At 42.7% G+C, this 19809-nt stretch overlaps 1 protein-coding gene across 1 annotated transcript in view; it reads right to left on the bottom strand.

Moving 5' to 3' along the window:
- AKNA (AT-hook transcription factor) overlaps positions 1-19809 on the bottom strand; it is a 42548-nt gene that overhangs the window by 20276 nt on the left and 2463 nt on the right. The window contains exons 2-6 of the mRNA XM_081339855.1: positions 8538-9221; positions 6665-7803; positions 5487-5561; positions 1545-1698; positions 574-728 (exon numbers count right to left, since the gene is read on the bottom strand). Coding sequence (XP_081195981.1) covers positions 574-728; positions 1545-1698; positions 5487-5561; positions 6665-7803; positions 8538-8835 — 1821 coding nt within the window. The 5' untranslated portion in view covers positions 8836-9221. The remainder of the gene's footprint in view (positions 1-573; positions 729-1544; positions 1699-5486; positions 5562-6664; positions 7804-8537; positions 9222-19809) is intronic.

Below are 19809 nucleotides of genomic sequence, written 5' to 3'. Positions count from 1 at the left end.
CCAGCCACAAAAAAGAACAAGGTTTGTGGGGAGAGGAGGAGGAGGAGGAGGAGGAGGAGGAGGAGGATGGCTTTGGATATCCTTAGTGCTCTCTAAGCTTTGTTTTCTTGCAGACGTTTCATTACCCAACTAGGGAACATCATCAGTGCTAGGAGGAGGAGGAGGAGGAAGAGGAGGAGGAGGAGGAGGGGGAGGACTGTGGGGTCCTTGGTGCGCTCTGAGCTTGGTGGTTTTCTTGCAGACATTTCATGACCCAACTAGGTAACATCATCAGTGCTAGAAGGGAGTGGGGTTTGTTGAGAGGAGGAGGAGGAGGAGGAGGAGGAGGAGGAGGACTGTGGGGTCCTTGGTGCTCTCTGAGCTTGGTGGTTTTCTTGCGGACGTTTCATTACCCAGCTGGGTAACATTATCAGGGCTAGAAGAATTGAAAAGCAACGCCCACTCCCTTCTACCACTGAAGATGTTACCCAGTTGGGTAATGAAACGTCAGCCAGAAAACAATCAAGGACCCCACACTTCAATCCTGGGCTACACATATTCTCCATTACTAGAAATAATAATAAAAAAAACTACCTGGGTCTGAAATTTACTTGCTTGGGCAGCTAACAATCGTGTGAGATTATCACCCAGGAAAGGCGTTTTGCTGGAGATAGGACGATCAGCTTCAGAAGAATCGATGACTGTGGAATTGCTCAGGGATAAGTGTTGTACTTGCTGCCTGGGAAATCCTGCCATTCCAAAAAAAAAAACAAAAAACGCGATAAATCCTGCTTGAAATTCAGCTCATTTCACAGAGCGCCATACCTTCAAGATGTGATCGTTTATCTATTAGCAACAATGGAGGAATGTGGGGCCTTTGGTGGTCTCTGAGCTTGGTGGCTTTCTTGCAGATGTTTCAATACTAAACTAGGTGACATCATCAGTGCTAGAAGGTAGTGGACTTTGTGGAAGAGAAGAGAAGGAGGGAAAGAGGAGGAGGAGGAGGACGACAACGACAACGACAACGACTCCGAGTTTGGTGGTTTTCTTGCAAACGTTTCATGACCCAACTAGGTAACAACATGAGTGCTAGAAGGGAGTGGGCTTTGTGGAGGAGGAGGAGGAGGAGAAGGAGGAGGAGGAGAGGAGGAGGAGGAGAAGAAGGAGAGAAGGAGGAGGAGCAGGAGGAGAAGGGTAGGGTCCTTGGTGCTCTCTGAGCTTAGTGGCTTTCTTGCAGACATTGCATAATCTAAACTAGGTAAGATCGTCAGTGCTAGAAGGAAGTGGGTTTTCCTCCCTATTTATATACTACTGGCTCAGTGCAGCCGGGAGCATTTTTAGTAGATATGGAGAGAAATGGCTTGCTCCAGCTTCTTTGAGGGAGCTTGTTCGGCTTGAAAGTCTAGTCTACAGCCCTGGGACTTCCCAGTCATACCCTACCTAGTTACAACTGGAATTGACCACTGGAAAACCAGCCAATGAATTTCTCGCCCAGTTGATAGTGGTTGCCCTTACTGGCAATCCCAAGAATCCAGGAGGAAAAAATGCAGATGCCTCAGACTTACCTTCACCGCTCATGGACGCTTGGCTGGACCACCCGGTGACCTCAGCGGACCTGATCTGAGGGATGCTGAAGGTTACAACTTTGGAGCCCTCTGGCATTCTCCCCATTTCAGGGGCCGCCTGGCTGGGCTTCGGAGGATCGCTGTAGAGGCGGACCTGAAAGGCAGAAGAAGCCTTCCATCTCACCAGCATGGCCAAACAGAAACAGGCCATGCAGAGGCATCTCATCAAAACAAGGCAAGGCGTCTTACCTGGGATGGTTTAAAAGAAATTAAATCTCAACCATCCCTGGAAGGCTTTTGGAAAGCAGTAGCAACAGAGCGGTAAATTCAGGAAAAAGCCACGCTCCAACTTGCCTTTTGTCTACATTTCAAGGAGAGTGATCGTGAAACAGAACCTTCGGGTTTTTCACAGCCTGGAGATCTGTGTCAACAGATTATGTTAGTCTGGTTAAGAATACTCCAGATGTTCTCCAGCCAACCTATTCTCTTCAAAGTAACAGAGGGCAGGACAAGAAGCAACGGATAGAAACTAACCAAGGAGAAAACCAACCCAGAACTAAGGAGAAACTTCCTGACAGGGAGGACAATTAACCAGTGGAACAATTTACCTCCAGAAGTTCTGGGTTCTCCAACACTGGAGGTTTTTTTTAAAAAGAAGAGATTGGACAACCATTTGTCTGAGATGGTATAGGGCAGGGCTTTTCAACCTTATCACCCATTGTACCACTTTTAGCAACATCCGAGTACCACCAGTCGCTTAGCAAGATGTCAAAAACTTGATGACCAAAAAAAAGAGAAAAAAAGTCCTCAACTTACAACAGTTCGCTTAATGACTGTTCGAAGTTACAATAGCACTGAAAAAAGTGCCCCCCAAGCCACAGCCGAGCAAGACACCTGCCTGCCCACCCAGCGGCGCTCCTCCTCATATCCGAGGTTTTCATTGTTCTGAGCATACAACTTTTCTAGGATGGTCGCGTACCACCTGCCAGGTGCCAATGTACTACAGGTGGTACCCGTACCACTGGTTGAAAAGCCCTGGTATAGGGTCTCCTGCTTGAGCAGGGCGAGGTTGGACTAGAAGACCTCCAAGGTCCCTTCCAGAACTATCGTTTCTGATTGATATAGAGTCTTACCAAGAAGCATATATGAAATTTAAGGTTTTTAATGGACAGGGTTTACTGCTTGAGCGGGGGGGCGGGGTTTAGATTAGGAGACCTCCAAGGTCCCTGCCAACTCTGTTATTGTCTTATTCCAAGCAGGGCCAACATCAGAATGAGTCTGCCGGGTTTGTCTCCAACCCCATTTGCTCTAGGGCTGAAACTATGGACCTCCTCTTCGCTCCTTTAATTCATGTTTCAATTACATTTCAACCTGGAAGCCTGGATTTTATAAAATGGCTGCCATCTTTACCCGCTTTCTCTGATCCCCGATTGCCATCGTCCTCTGACTATCACGAAGTGGAGGTGAATTCTAAGTCGTCTCTCCTGCTCGTGTTCGACCAGCTAGAACTGGATTTTTGCAACTGGCCCACATCTCTTCCAACTGAGGCTCCAGTTGCCTTTATGTTGCTGAGTTGTCCCCACAAACTAAGCATTGTGACTGTGTGGGAGTGTCATGGTGGGCAGGACCTTTCCCACAACACACAGGGAAAACCTGGTGGAGATTTTTTTTTCCCCAGCAAAGGATGGGGAACAGGAGAAGAATTTATCAAAGGATGATCGGCCGAGGAAGAGCTGTGAAGCTAATACTTCTCTCTCTCTCTCTCTCTCTCTCTCTCTCTCTCTCTCTCTCTCTCTCTCTCTCTCTCTCTCTCTCTCTCTCTCTCTCTCTCTCTCTCTCTCCCTCCCTCCCTCCCTCCCTCCCTCCCTCTCTCTCTCTCTCTCTCTCTCTCTCTCTCTCTCTCTCTCTCTCTCTCAGAAATCCATTAGGAAAAAGTAGCCAAAAGACGAGCAAAGTCTCTTTTACACATAAATAGTATAAGAGCATGAGCGGTCCTTAAATTACGGACACATCTAAGCCCAACATTCATGACGCTAAGTGAGAAATTGGTCCAGCGAGTTTTACAGATTTTCTTGCCACGTTGGTTAAGCCCATCGCTGGAGTCAAGGACTGCTTCTATTCACAGGGACAAAAATGGTCACTTAGAATCTTAGAGCATTCTACAGGATCTGGCTGATTCAAGGAAGACCAGAGTTGGACGGGACCTTGGAGGTCTTCTAGTCCAGCCCCCTGCTCAAGCAGGAGTCTCTATATCCTAAGACTTTTCTTTTAGTATCACGACTGTTGCTGTGCTTCCGTTTTTGGGGGGCCGAGGGTGCTGTGGTTTTTAGAAGATGCTGCGGGGGGGGGGGACGAACAGGAAGGGGGAAAGAATCTGTCACAATTCTGAGACACAGGAAGTTGACGAGCAGAGGACAACCAGTTGTGAGTGTGTTCTTCGGGGCAATGTTCTCAAATTCTCCCTCCCCCTCCCCTCCTCTTTGCACTTCCTGTTCAAGACGAAAGTGGCTGAGTCATTTAAATAAAGAAATAGCAGTGCTTGCTTCTCCCCTGGAAAAGCACCATTCTCTTTTCTTCTTTTTTTTTCAACCGCCCCTTGGAACTAAAGACTTCCTCCAGATGTGCTCACAGAGCTGAAGGCAGCCTTTAAAGCCAGCCAGGTCTGCTTCTATTTGCAGACCCTTGGATGGGTTTCTAACAGCGAGGATTTGTGACTCACAATTATCTTCGAAAAGAGGCAAGAACCATGGGTCCAGCCTAGCCTGAATTCTACCTCGGAAACGAAATAAATCTGAGATTTTTGGTTTTCTAAAAAGGAATCAGAAGTAGCGGTTTTCTGATCTTCTAGAGAATTTTGTGGTGTTGAATAGGATGAGAGGTCGTGCAAATTGATTCAAAGGAATCTAACCTGGGAACTAGGATCTTTGAGGACCAAACTGGGTTGCGGATCCTGAGATCCAGCTGAGAGATAAACCTAGGATTTTGCCGCTCAAGCTGAAATAAAAACCCAGAGCTAGGATATAAAGCTAGAATTGGGTATGTGTAGTTTAACGAAGAGAAGAGTGAGGGGTGACATGATAGCAGTGTTCCAATATCTCAGGGGCTGCCCCAAAGAAGAGGGAGTCAAGCTATTCTCCAAAGCGCCCGAAGGCAGGACAAGAAGCAACAGATGGAAACTAATCCAGGAGAGAAGCAACCTAGAACTAAGGAGAAACTTCCTGGCAGTTAGAACAATTAACCAGTGGAACAACCTGCCTCCAGAAGTGGTGAATGCTCCAACACTGGAGGTTTTTAAGAAGAGACTGGACAGCTATTTGCCTGAAATGGTATAAGGTTTCCTGCCTGAGCAGGGGGTTGGACTAGATGACCTCCAAGGTCCCTTCCAACTTCTTCTTCTTCTTCTTCTTCTTCTTCTTCTTCTTCTTCTTCTTCTTCTTCTTCTTCTTCTTCTTCTTCTTCTTCTTCTTCTTCTTCTTCTTCTTCTTCTTCTTCTTCTTCTTCTTCTTATTATTATTATTATTATTATTATTATTATTATTATTATTATTATTATTATTATTTCATGGCTTTCAACTTTAAACTTAAAAGCCGTATTTCCACTCATGATCCTGCTAGATCCAGGACATGACAATTATTGATCAGAGATGAATGGAAAGGTATTAAACTTTCTGGATGGGTCCAACTCTTGACCATGCAACTTATATTCTGTAATATCCATCTATCGGAGCCATGTTGAATCAACGTGGTCTTCTCCAAGCAGCAGCGAAACCCATGAAGTCCTGCACACAAAACCTCTGCTCTATGATCAGCTACAACCTGTTCCCTGCGCAGGTACTACGTGCATAAGGGGTTCCATTCGGAGTACCGGGCACCCACAAAGGATCCGGGGCAAAAGTTACAGGAAGGACTTTGATAATAGGATAATTCCTTATCATCTTATACCTTGGCACTCAGCCGCAATCGGTCGATGGTATTCTCGGCTTCAGCGTACTTGGTTAGAAGTTTGTGGTAGTCTTCCTAAAAAACGATGAAGAGAACATGATATTTCATTCAGATGCCCCTTCTGGAATAGGAATAGTTTTGGGGACATTATGATCCAGCCCTTCATGTCTCATGTACTGGACTGTACTATATTATGCTATATCATATCATATTATACTATATTATACTGTATTGTATTATATTATACTATACTGTATTATACTATGCTATATTATATCATACCATAGTATATCATATATTATGCTGTATTGTATTATATTATACTATACTGTACTGTACTATGCTATACTAGAATATCACATGATATATTATGCTGTATTGTATTATATTATACTATACTGTACTATACTATACTATATCATACCATATTATATCATATATTATGCTGTATTGTATTATATTATACTATACTGTACTAAACTATGCTATACCATAATATCATATTATATATTATGTTATGCTATATTGTATTATATTATTATATTACATTATATTATACTGTACTGTACTATAGTATGCTATACTATATCATATCATACTATATTTCTTTGCAACTCCGTGGTAATTCCAGACGGAGCTCTGTATGAAAAGTTTGTGCCCATGGATGAATCAGATGTTAGAAGCCAAGGACTGAATGGCTACGAAGGATGCTTTAACCTTGAAGCATGTACACACAAAGGGGGGGGAGGCGATACAAAGAGGGACAAATCTGCATAATGTGTGCAGGTTGTGACCTCTCGGCTTGCTTACATTGCTGGAGACATAGGCAGTGTGCATTAAAAGCTTGCTTTTGGCTATTAGCCTACTTTCTTCTATTGATGGCTTCAAAGACAGGTTTCCCACATGAATGAGCACCCCTCCACACCAGCAAGTACAACAACCAGGATAATAAATACATTTCTGCAAGTTGAAAACCTCTGTGCCAGACAGAAAGGGTTTTCTCTTCCTAACGCTTGCATGCTAAGTGGGAGAGATTTTCTCCGGAGCCGACTTACAACCATTCCTTCAGTAACTATTCAAAGTCGCAACGGGACTGAATCAAGGGGCTCGTGACCATTGTAAGTCAAGGACTATCTGTCTTCAGGAAGAGAGTTTTTGCAAAGCATACAGGAAGTGACCACCTGGAGCTGATGCACCAGCTCTGTCGCCTGTCTGGGGGACTTCAGTTCCTCGGGAATAACAGAGACGGCCGGCGTGGGACATTTTTGAGGAGATCCTTCGGTGCTGCTCAACAACACTTCTCGGACAATCTCGGCAGGAGACTTGAAGATCACCAGCTTCCTAACCTCCTTCTTACTAGCTGGAGAAGTCTTTCCTTGGGGTGGACGGTAGCTCTGGGGATCCTTGGGGAACCTGACCCGGGGTTCCACTTTGGATAGATCTGGTAAGGGGTAGTTGAGCTGCCCTCGGCCGTATTGTGTGATGTCCCTTGCTCCAGAGTTTGATTGAATCTCTCGGTCCGGTTCTTTTAAAGCAAGATGTCCAGATTTCTTCCGAGGGGCACTCCGTTGAGGGCTCAGAGACCTGAAGTGCCTTGGACCTCTAGACAACATCCCATGGGGTACATCTGTTTCCCGCTTCTGTGTTCGTTTCTCCAGTTGGCCACCAACTCGCCTCTGGGACATCGGTGTTGTCTCTCTCGAATCCAAAAGTCTTTCCTCGGTGTTGTTCAAAGCAAGCTGAGCTGTCTCAGCTGGAGGTTCCACCTCAGGAGGCCCTTCCAAGTTCTCCATACATGATAATTCTGGATAAGTCTCGGCATCGATGCCGGGACAGTTTTGAAGATCTTCCAGAGATTGGAAGTCTAAGAGTCGCTGATTGTACTGCAAGGAAATTGCTAGACAACTGTGTCCTTGACTTTCCAGGCTTCTTCCTGATTCCAAGGAGAACTTTCGATCTTCAAAGAAGTCCAGACTGTCGCCCCCAGGTAGACTCTGAGGTTCAGTCTCCAGTTGGGTGCACACTGGAGGAGGACCACAAGGAGAAGGGCTGAGGTTGGAGCTCTCAGATAGTTGGTCTACATTATCGGAGGCAAACCTACATTTGTACAAAGTGAGAGGGTCTTGCAGTATCTCAGGACTGGGGCTGAAGTCTGAGCCATACTGGTCCTCAAAAGAGAGCTCAGGATGAACATCTTCCTGGCTGCCAAAGTCCCATGTGCCTCTTGGCTTCTCAGGTTCAGGGCTGTCTACTTCATACATGACATCTGGTTGCAAATAGGACCTCAGGCCAAGATCCTTGGAACTTCCTTCATCCTCTAAACATGGGAAGGAGATAACATTAGAAGATCTATCTCACATTGCCCTAATTATCAACCCATTCCACTCCAAATTCCTTGTGTGTCCAACCATACCAATAAAGAATTCTATTCTATTCTATTCTATTCTATTCTATTCTATTCTATTCTATTCTATTCTATTCTATTCTATTCTATTCTATTCATCATTATTCTATTCTATTCTATTCTATTCTATTCTATTCTATTCTATTCTATTCTATTCTATTCTATTCTATTCTATTCATCACTATTCTATTCTATTCTATTCTATTCTATTCTATTCTATTCTATTCTATTCTATTCTATTCTATTCTATTCTATTCTATTCTATTCTATTCTATTCTATTCTATTCTATTCTATTCTATTCTATTCTCACATCTAGCAAGAACATGCATCTTGTGCTTTGGTGTTTCAGGGTCTGGCCGAACATATACCCAAGCTATCTAGGAGTTGGAAAAGCCAGAGAGAGACAGAATTTTAAAAGATGTTTTTTTTTTAAAAAAAAAGATTGCATCCAGTTTTTGTTCTAGCTGCGCCCAGTGCTTCCTTAAGATGCACCGGTGACAAGGGGGCTCTGCAGAACATCTGCTTTGAACCACCGAAAGCCTGCTCAGTTATCTTCCCTGAATGCGCAAAAGCTCTGCTCCAATTCAGATACTACTCCAAATAACCTTACCAGAGGTTTGGGTCCCTAATTTCCTCTGTTACCCACCAGGCAGGAGACTTGAAGTGTTGGCATCACGTTCGAGATCTTGAAGCTCACCAGGATCAAAACCTTGTTCGCCTTCTTCCAAAAGGTGTTGATAGTCCTTCAGTTCCCCCAAATGTTCTTCGTCTTCCAGGATCTCCTGGGAAGAAGACAAGGTCCAGCAGTCCAAATTCCCTACCAGGCTGCTTTCTCCAAGGTGAAGCTCTCCATTCCTTCTCCTCTCAACTTCAGCACCTTCTTCTGACTCCTCCTTCTCATTGTAGGGCTGTTCTCCAAAGCCATGGCTTCCTCTACCGGCCATTCCTGCATTCCCAGGAAGGGAAGCTAATGGTGTAAATGGTTGTGAGATAACTTCCTTAATGCAAAAAAAAAAGAAAAATAAGCAAGCTAATTCATCTGGGCCTTTTCATTAGAGTTTCTGCAAACACCTGAAGGATACACCTGGAAGAAAGTAGATCATGTGGAGGCTTCATTCTAGGCTTCCATCCAAAGGAGAGCGAGGGAATAAATAACAGCCCAGAAAAATGGGCTCGGAGAAGGTCCAAAGTGGCACCATGGTTTATCCATAGGCTGCTAATTCAATACGAAGGTGGACGCCTTTGAAGTTCTCATTTGGGGTGGACAATTTGCAATTCTCAGTGTATCTTTAATTGATCTTCTGCAGGCTCTCAATCTGGAAAGGGTCACCTGCACAGAGAGAGAGAGAGAGGGGGGAAAAATTGAGAAAGAGAGAAGAAAGTAAAAAACAGGTGTCCCTTTGACCAGTCCACCTCTTGCTTTAATCCTGACCTCCATCCCTACCTCGAGTGTTTATTCTCAACGTAATTCTACTTCCAAGTGTGTTAAGAGCTCCGGAAGGTATTAGAAGGCTAATCTTGAATTAAACTACTTAAAGCTAAGACATGAATATTCAGAACCGTCTATATTTGAAACCAGCCCAGGAGTTAGCTTAGTTCTAGGAACGTCCCCTCTTCCCCCACCCCAGCTCTTATTTTTGTGCAGCTGGAGATGCACAGATGTTGCTTCAGGCAGTGCCATTTACCAGACAAACACAAAAGTGACAGTAAAAAAAAAGGCCCACGCCACCACATTCGTCCCAGCAGAATGACTGCATTGATTCCCTAGCTAAGAAAGAAAGGAGATCTCCCACTCTAGCTGATTGCCCAGAAGAAAATTAATGCTTCTGAACGTGAGCTTTAAGAATCACTTCCCTTCTTTCTTGTCCAGTTTAATGAAAAGAAGGATTAGGGGTGGCAGGGTAGCAGCGTTCCAATATTTGAGGGGTGGCCCCAAAGAAGAGGGAGTCAAGCTCTTCTCCCAAAGCACCCGAAGGCAGGACAAGAAGCGACGGATGGAAACTAACCAAGGAGAGAAGCAACCTAGAACTAAGGAGAAACTTCCTGACAGTTAGAACAACTAACCAGTGGAACAACCTGCCTCCAGAAGTGGTGAATGCTCCAACACTGGAGGTTTTTAAGAAGAGACTGGACAGCCATTTGCCTGAAATAGTGTAGGGTCTCTGCTTGAGCAGGGGGTTGGACTAGAAGACCTCCAAGGTCCCCTCCCACGCTGTTATTTTGTTTCTATTTGATAGACCAGAATTTTTTCCTAATATCCTCTTTCTCTTCCTCTTCCTCTGAGGTTTCTTATACTTATCCTGCCCCAATTTCAGAAGCCCCAAATGAATTCAAGTCCATATCTGGGGAAAACACAGGGAAACCATCTCTCTCTCTCTCTCTCTCTCTCTCTCTCTCTCTCTCTCTCTCTCTCTCTCTCTCTCTCTCTCTCTCTCTCTCTCTCTCTCTTCCTTTCTCTTTCTCTCTCCTTTCTCTCTCTCTCTCTTTCTTCTCTCTCTCTTTCTGTTTCTCTTTCTCTCTCTGTGTCTCTCTTCTCTCTCTTTCTTTCTCTTGCTTCCTTTCTCTTTCTCTCTCCTTTCTCTCTCTTTCTTTCTGTTTCTCTTTCTCTCTCTCTCTCTCTCTGTGTGTTTCTCTCTCTGTGTGTGTGTTTCTCTCTCTCTCTCTTTCTTCTCTGTCTCTTCTCTCTCTGTTTTTTCTCTCTGTGTCTGTCTCTCTTCTCTCTCTCTCTTTTTCTCTCTTTCTTCTCTCTCTCTCTCTCTTTCTGTCTCTTGTGTCTCTCTTTCTCCCTCTTTCTTCTCTGTCTGTCTCTCTTCTCTCTGTTTTTTCTCTGTCTGTCTGTCTCTCTTCTCTCTCTTTCTCTCTTTCTCTTGTCTCTCTTCTTTGTGTGTTTTTCTCTCTCTCTCTTTCTCTCTCTCTTTCTTCTCTCTCTCTCTCTCTCTGTTTCTCTCTGTCTCTTGTCTCTCTCTCTCTCTCTTTCTCCCTCTTGCTGGTCAAACATTGGATCACTGCCAGGAGCAGATCCAATCCGATGCACAGCACCCTCCTGTATCCTCCACACAGCATCCAGGACCTTTGTTGAATTACCAAGGCAACCCCCAAATAAAATAAAATAAAATCCAAGGAAGTACTCCGCACAGTTCTTGAGTTACTGACTGGAGCTCACTTCGGCGCTTTGGCTGACAGCAGCCGGTTTCAGATGGGGAGTCCAGGGTGGGGGAAAAACCCACAACCAACTAACATATCCCAGCATATTAATTCACTTTGGAGATGAAAATCAGGGCCGCTCTCAAAAGAGGTTTAGAGCAAGGAAAGATTCATGGATTTTTGGAAACATAAAAGTAGGACCTGGGGCTGTTTTCCTCAGCCAATAAATGATCCATCAAAACATCTATTCTTCTTTCCTCTCCTATGCGGAAATAAGTAAAAAAAAAACAACCCCAAAATTGCACGGGGGAACATAGAAGTTACAAATGGAAGATATTTGCAACTGTCTTCTGCTTTAGAGTACATATACAGTACAAAGGAGATACAGATTTATAAATACAGATACAAATGAGAGCCTAGTGGTTAGGGGAACAGGCTAGAAAGCGGGAGACCGTAAGTTCAAATCCTGCCTTAGCCATGAAAGGCGACTGGGTGACTTTGGGCCAGTCACCAGGAGACGGTGAGTTCTAGTCCCGCCTTGGCTGTGAACGTTGACTGGGTGACTTTGGGCCAGTCACCAGGAGACGGTGAGTTCTAGTCCTGCCTTAGGCATGAAATCAGGCTGGGTGACTTTGGGCCAATCACCAGGAGACGGTGAGTTCTAGTCCTGCCTTAGGCATGAAATCAGGCTGGGTGACTTTGGGCCAATCACCAGGAGACGGTGAGTTCTAGTCCCACCTTGGCCATGAAAGGCGACTGGGTGACTTTGGGCCAGTCATTCTCTCTCAGCCCAACCTACCCCACAATGTTGTTGTTGTGGGAAAAATAGGAGGAGGAAGGTGTACTGGATATGTTCACCGCCTTGAGTTATTTGTAAGAATAATAAAGGGGGATGCCGATTTTTTTTTAAAAAAATATCAATATTCAAGCACCTTGAAACATCTACAAAAATAAGGCAGGCAATTGCTCTAGAAAAAGCTTATCTGAAAACACACGGATGTGTTAAACAGCCATGCGGACACTGAGCACACAAATCCAGCAAGATTTTTTTTTATCCTTCCCCCAACAGATTTACCCTCCTTCATAGCTTCCGTTTCTTAAATGTGGAGCCCCATTTTTAAAGAAGTACAAAACACTTCCCTTTTTCTGCCCTTCCTCAAAAAGTACTTTCACCAGAAGGCTATGAAATTTATTTAAATAGTTCATCACTCAGGAGCACTCAGATGTGCTTGCTTTTAGAGGGAAGCTGAGAGAAAGATGAGGATTTAGAAACAAAAAAATAGGGATCGTAGCATCTCTCAAAATTCTTCATCAGCTACTTAAGATCGTTCCCAAAAGTTAATACGGCAGAAGTGACCGTAGCCAACAATCCTTCTTTGATGTCTCAAAAAAGAAAAGCAGCAAATCTTTGCCATAACGTTATCTATGAGTTAGAAAAGGTTTTCCTTATTTCTCTGGTGTTCTGGATTCGGCATGAACCCATTTCAAATCAGTCCACTTTCCAGAACTTTGCAAGCAACAGATTTCTAAAGTGGCGTTTCTAGAAACCAAAAATACGGTCATTCTAGCAAGCAGGCCACTAATCTCCAGGGACTTCACTGCTGCCTTTGCAAAACAAGTGTTCTTGCTCATAATTTTGGCTGCCTTTAATCTCCTCGAGGGATCTCCAAAATGAAAATTGAAAAAGAACTAAGGAGAAATTTCCTGACAGTAGAACGGCTTGCCTTCAGAAGCTGTGGGTGCTCCAACACTGGAGTTTTTAAAGAAGAGATTGGACAACCATTTGTCTGGACTAGAAGACCTTCAAGGTCCCTTTCAGCTCTGTTATTCTATTCTGTTAAAATAGGAAGCACGTGAGAATGGAGAACATTCCTTAACAGTTGAGAATACTGGTTAAATTCAGAAGGATCCAGCTTTACCTCTGTTGCATCCACAAACCTTCCTTGGTCATCAATAGCCATATGAGTGATGCTGTTTTCCCCAAATTGATGTCTTTTGGGTGTTCCGGAATATAAATCTCACCATCCATGGATGATGACCATCTTGCCTTCAACTTCTAGAAGTTCTTGTATGAGACCCCTGTCAAAATTGAATGTCTAAGAGGCTTGCTAACTTCTGTCCCTCTCTCAACTTGCCATAGAAAGAGGAGGGAGTGGAAGCCTGGGAAAGAAATCGGAGTTCTCTAAGAAGCCATCCGTGGTCCATGGGACCCAAGGTCACAAAAGCAGGTGTCTGACGGAGAAGTGGACTTTTCCCATAACAAACCAAAGAGGCATGATTGGGCAACGTGAACATTTGGTCGGTGGGGGTTATGGAAAGCTATTTTGCACAGGAAAACCAACGTTGATTTTGCTTCTTCAGGACCGGAATGTGTATCTTTTATGGCAACTCAAGCTGTAAAGTTTTCTCGATGTTGGATTTGCTAGCTGGAGGATTGACAGCCCCAGGAGGCAGGAAGTGGTCAGCTCCACTTCCCTAAGATCTGCAAAGCTAAGGTGCCAAAGATTTGCAGGAGACAAAAATGAATGCAGTGGATTCAAAGAATGGCTCAGTTTAGATCATCAGGGGAAAAACAAAATCTATCTAGGTGGTCCCAAGGAGTGGAAAACGACACAACCCCTCCCCTGTGTGCCACAAATGATCCCAATTTCTGCAAACTGCCTTACAGAATCTGCAAGTAGCTCTGATTACATTTCCGTGATGATGAAAAACATGTTGTTTTTTTTGCTAAGGTTCCACCCTCAGAGAGCGTCCAAAATTCCTTGCTTTCTGCCATGTCCGTTCCATTATGATCATTCGATTTGGCAGCTGCCTTTGACCCTGCCAAACACACACACACACACACACACACACACACACATATAGAGAGAGAGCACAAACACCTCTGCCCTATCGTAAGACCTAAACAATTATTATTTTTTAATAATAATAATAATAAAAAGAATGTTGCAATTGTTATGAAGTTGAATTCCTTATGAAGTTATGGTTTGGTGGGAAGAGTCCTGGGTCTTGGCACCAAGCCTGAAAAGATGTGGCTTTTTCGAAAGAGAAAGAATGGCTGTTAGAAGCAGCTGACAACTTCTCTGATGGAGAGGAAACCTGGAGATATCAAACTGAAGTCACACCAGATGCCTCCTGGCTTGCTCATGCTTTTCTCACACAATGGGTTTTGTTTGAGGAAAGGGTCATCCCACACACCAGTTCTGGACGTAATCTAATCCAGGGACTGGATGGGACTCGTGGAGATGACCTCATCTTTTCCCAAGGTAGAATGCTCTCCTGTTGCTCATGCGCTCCTAATGTTTAGCCCATGAGTCTAAAACCTAGGAACTGAGGTGTAGAAAGAAAAGGAACTCTCCAATTTAAGAGGTCCTAGAGACCTACGTTTACTTATTTTTAAAGCATCTCTTGCAAAGATGAATAGAGATTTGAACTGAGCTACTAGCATTATCTGAGGTAGGTTTACTTGACTGCATTATGGCAGGAAACGCAAACAGGAAGGGCAAGTGATGGAAATATGTGCAACTGAGACAGTTTTACACACAGACACACAGAGAGAGAAACAGAGAGAGAGAGAAGCAGAAAGAGAGAGAAACAGAGAGAGAGAGAAGCAGAAAGAGAGAGAGAGAGAGAGAGAGAGAGAAACAGAGAGAGAAGAGAGACATACAGAGAAACAGAGAAAGAAGAAAGAGAGAAAAACAGATAGACAGAAAGAGAAAGACAGAAAGAGAGAGAGAGAGAGAGAGAGAAGAAAGACAGAAAATAAGAGAGAGAGAATTGTATGCACCAAGGATAAAATCTTATTCAATGGAACATCCTAAAACAATTTGCAATTGAGGTAAAAAAACCCACCACAGTTTAACAGGGGAAAATAAAGCTGTCAATTGCCACAGTTATTTTTTTTTTTTGCACACAGTTAATTCTACTCTAAACCAGGTCACAGAAACGAAACACAGGGTGTCGGACAGACAAGATCCCAGACAGACCTATAGCCTGAGAAAGACAGACTTTGAAGTGTGAAGCTCAGAAAACCAGCAGTCAGTCGCCACACTAAAAGCAGGATTGCCAAAGGCTGTGATGGAGAAATAGGCCACGGGGGAAGGGGGGAGGAAAAAAAAGGAGCCTAACCACAGAGGAGTGAGAAATACAGCAGCCAGATTGCAAAGCTCAAGAATTTCTTGCAAGCGGCAAAATTTTCCTTTGCAGAGGACAATTTCTCTGGTGCAAAGTCTCTCAGCAACTCAAGTCTTGAAATCGCTTCCGAGCATCAGATGTTAACAACCATGTTATAGACACCCCGATACACTCGAGAGAGGAGACTCTGGCTGTAGAAATGTTGACGCTGGGCCTTCCTTCCGGACATTAAGACCTTAAAGAATTCTCCAGGGCTTGCAGGCAGAAGATTTGAGGACCACCTACTTAGCTATCAAAGGATGTCGCCTTTTTTTTTCTTCATTCGGACCACCATCATGCCAAGAAGGGTTCAAAATCAGATGAAACCTTACCGAACACATCTTCTCTGTGACTTTTGAACAGAGTTTAGGTGGCGAGATGGAAGCAGGTGTTGGAAATTAAGAGAGGGCTATATAAATACCTAGGAAATTGTACCACACAACAATTATTTTCAGGATTATACAGTGAGGATAGTCTATCCTTCCAAAAGGAATAGCATTCCCTCCGGTGCTTCACCCGTCTAGGACACTGTAGGAAACCTCCAATGGGAAAGTCCAACTTCTCCTTCCCAACCCATTGGTCTGTCATTAGACTATGATTCCCACCAGCCCCGAAGGGCAATTAAAAGGCTATTAATTAACCAGAGCCATTCTAAAACCTTGGTTGGATCCATCCTGTCAGGCACAAAGAATCAGGGCCACAGGTTAGGTTGCAGCGTAGAGGATTGATGCATTGGTCCACAAAGAAGCTGGTTAACTAAAGTTCCTCACTAACTTGGTGCACGGATAATTCAAGAGGAGTTAGGCGTGAATTGTTTTTGGCAACGTAAGTAATCTAGGCTGATGACTTGTTTAATTCCGCCATCCAGCTCTGCCTGCTTTTCTCCTACACATCCATGGTTGATGGTTTTGGAGCCTTTGACCTAAACACTAAATTTCAGAAACTCTTAAAAGAGCATAGGGGACCACCAAGGGGGGTGGGGGCGAAAGATAATTTAATTAGAGTGACACTGATTGAATGCAAAACACTGCAGTTCAGGACAGACTGTCTCGTTTGATTGACTAAAGAGTCGCCTATTCAATTCTTCTCCAGATGAGACTCCGCAAAAGATCCATCTGAGATTCTGGACAGCTGCCTTCCTCCCCCAATCCAGAATCCAGAGCTGGACAGCTGATGAGCCTCCACAAGGAAAGAAATAATGTTCTGTATTCTTATTGTCCCCAAACTGCATTTTTAAAGTGAAGGTTTGCCAATTTAGTGTCTCAACGCAAGCTTTACGAATAGAAAGATGCATTTCCTCTGCACACCAGTAATAAGACAGCTCTTGTCCCTGCTAACCTAATTAATATCCATCTGCTTCTTTTTTTTGTTTTGTTTTTTCAAACAAAGCAACTGTCCATTTCAGACACTCAATTTCCCCCATCCCCCTAATTCGCAAGCAAGCGTCTCCCCTCCTCCACAATTACACAAACATCTGGCTGGGAAGCTCACAGAAAGCCTGGGGGCATCTCTCTTTTGATGCCGCTACTTCAGTTGGGCAGAAAAAAAAATATAAGGAATGGAGAAGATCTGATTTCTCCAGGTCACAGATGACTTTTCTAAGATTTACGGGTAATACAAGGTGAAAGAGACACCGGGCGAGAAAATTTAAGGTGCTTGGTTGTGTCCCTTAAGTGCCCCCTCCCATACATACACACCACTGCAAAGCAAGTTTTTTTTTTTAAAAAAAAATTAAATAAACACAGAGAGTCTTTAAAAAAAGAGAAGAGCCGAAATAAAATCAATTTTAACAAATCCATTTAATTGGTAACAAGTAACCGGCCCCCCAAAATCTGAATTCTAGAAAAACATTTGCATTTAAAAAAATTATTCTAATGCTAGAAAGCATTCGGTATATATTTTGCTGCTGTGCATAGTCAGGGCTCCGTTCCCTTTCTTCTCTTTCTGGATGTCAACTCTTTTTCTCAGATTCCCCACCCCTCCACCCCCACCCCACCCCGAGCTTCAAATGCCCATTTGGTCCAGTGATTAAGGCACCTGGCTAGAAAGTGGGAAGCTGTGAATTCATGCCTTAGGCGTGAAAGCAGACTGGGTGACTTTGGGCCAATCACCAGGAGACGGTGAGTTCTAGTTCTGCCTTAGCCGTGAAAGCCAGCTGGGTGACTTTAGGCCAATCACCAGGAGAAGGTGAGTCCTAGTCCCACCTTAGGCGTGAAAGCAGACTGGGTGACTTTGGGCCAATCACCAGGAGACAGTGAGTTCTAGTTCTGCCTTAGCCGTGAAAGCCAGCTTGACTTTGGGCCAATCACCAGGAGACGGTGAGCCCTAGTCCCACCTTAGGCGTGAAAGCAGACTGGGTGACTTTGGGATAATCACCAGGAGATGGTGAGTTCTAGTCCCGCCTTAGGCAGGAAAGCCAGTTGGTTGACTTTGGGCCAATCGCTCTCCTTTTAAAATAATTTTATTAGGAATTTACACATGTAAAAGTCTGAAATTACATTGTTGTAAGCTACCCAGCGTGGCCCCATGGTAAGACGGGTGGCAAATAAATTTAAGAAACCAATAAATATAGGGTGAAATTAAGACATGGAAAAAAGATGAAAGAAAAAGTAGGAGAGTGCAGATAGAAAAGACATATAAAGTGGTGACTTCTGACCTTCTTTATAGCAGGTGCAAATTATTCACCCTCTTTAAAATTACAATCTTTCCTCTCTTCCCACATTCAGCCCTTTTTAATAGCAAATCCATACGTCGCCAATACTTTTTCCCCTCCCATTTTCAGAAAAAAAAATGTCCATCAAAGTTTTCCAATCTTTTACCAAGTCCTCCTGTTCGAACAGAATAACCAGAGTCGGAAGGGACCTTGGAGGTCTTCTAGTCCAACCCCCCTGCTCAAGCAGGAGAACCTATGACATCTCTGATCGAAGAGCTCCATTTTGCCATTTCTGCAGCTTGTTGGATTAAAGGCCCCCCCCCCCCCGTTTTCAAAGCAGGCACGTTCGACTTAACGACTCAGGTTTGAACACAACCTGTTTCCCAGTCAACATGCTTTAAAAGTGGCTTTTACTGGCTAGCTCCAAGTTTTTATAATCCAGACATGTGCATGAATTCCGCCTGATGAAAGCGTTCAGCCTCTGCTGAATGCCAAACCACCATTCATCAAGCAACTTGAAAGGACGAGACACGCTTCAAAGGAAAGAAAAGGGGGGAAAAAACTATTCCACATGCAGCAAAGAGGTTCCCCTCTCTCGGCTCTGATTTGCAGACCCCCCTCGACTTGGAAGAAACTTCTTAAAAACAAAAGAGCGTTTTCAAAACCAAGAGGAATCTAGCTGCCTCTCACATCAGAGTTTAGCACTTCTGGGCTAAAGGGCACACCTTTTAAATTTTAGGATAAGGGAAGAGAAAGGAGAAGAGAAATTGGACATAAAGGCAGGGAAGAATAGAATAGAATAGAATAGAATAGAATAGAATAGAATAGAATAGAATAGAATAGAATAGAATAGAATAGAATAGAATAGAATAGAATAGAATAGGGAAATCAGAATAGAATAGAATAGAATAGAATAGAATATGAAATAGAATAGAATAGAATAGAATAGAATAGAATAGAATAGAGAATAAAGAATAGAATAGAATAGAATAGAATAGAATAGAATAGAATAGAATAGAATAGAATAGAATAGAATAGAATAGAACAGGAGAATATAAGAGTAGAGTAAAATTATAGTTAGAATAGAATAGAATAGAATAGTAGAGTAAAATTATAGTTAGAATAGAATAGAATATAAGAGTAAAGTAAAATTATAGTAGAATAGAATAGAATAGAATAGAATAGAATAGAATAGAATAGAATAGAATAGAATAGAATAGAATAGAATAGAATAGAATAGAATAGAATAGAATAGAACAATAGGGGAATATAAGAGTAGAGTAAAATTATAATAGAATAGAATAGAATAGAATAGAATAGAATAGAATAGAATAGAATAGAGAATAGAATAGAATAGAATAGAATAGAATAGAATAGAATAGAATAGAATAGAATAGAATAGAATAGAATAGAATAGAATAGAATAGAATAGAATAGAATAGAATAGGGAAATCAGAATAGAATAGAATAGAATAGAATAGAATATGAAATAGAATAGAATAGAATAGAATAGAATAGAATAGAGAATAAAGAATAGAATAGAATAGAATAGAATAGAATAGAGAATAGAATAGAATAGAATAGAATAGAATAGAATAGAATAGAATAGAATAGAATAGAATAGAATAGAATAGAATAGAATAGAACAGGAGAATATAAGAGTAGAGTAAAATTATAGTTAGAATAGAATAGAATAGAATAGTAGAGTAAAATTATAGTTAGAATAGAATAGAATATAAGAGTAAAGTAAAATTATAGTAGAATAGAATAGAATAGAATAGAATAGAATAGAATAGAATAGAATAGAATAGAATAGAATAGAATAGAATAGAATAGAATAGAATAGAATAGAATAGAATAGAACAATAGGGGAATATAAGAGTAAAATTATAGTAGAATAGAATAGAATAGAATAGAATAGAATAGAATAGAATAGAATAGAATAGAA

The sequence above is a fragment of the Vipera berus genome, assembly GCF_964194415.1.
Source record: "Vipera berus genome assembly, chromosome: 15".
NCBI classification, from domain to species: Eukaryota; Metazoa; Chordata; class Lepidosauria; order Squamata; family Viperidae; genus Vipera; species Vipera berus.
Note: the sequence above shows the minus strand (reverse complement) of the source record. Positions and strands in the feature narration are given on the sequence as shown.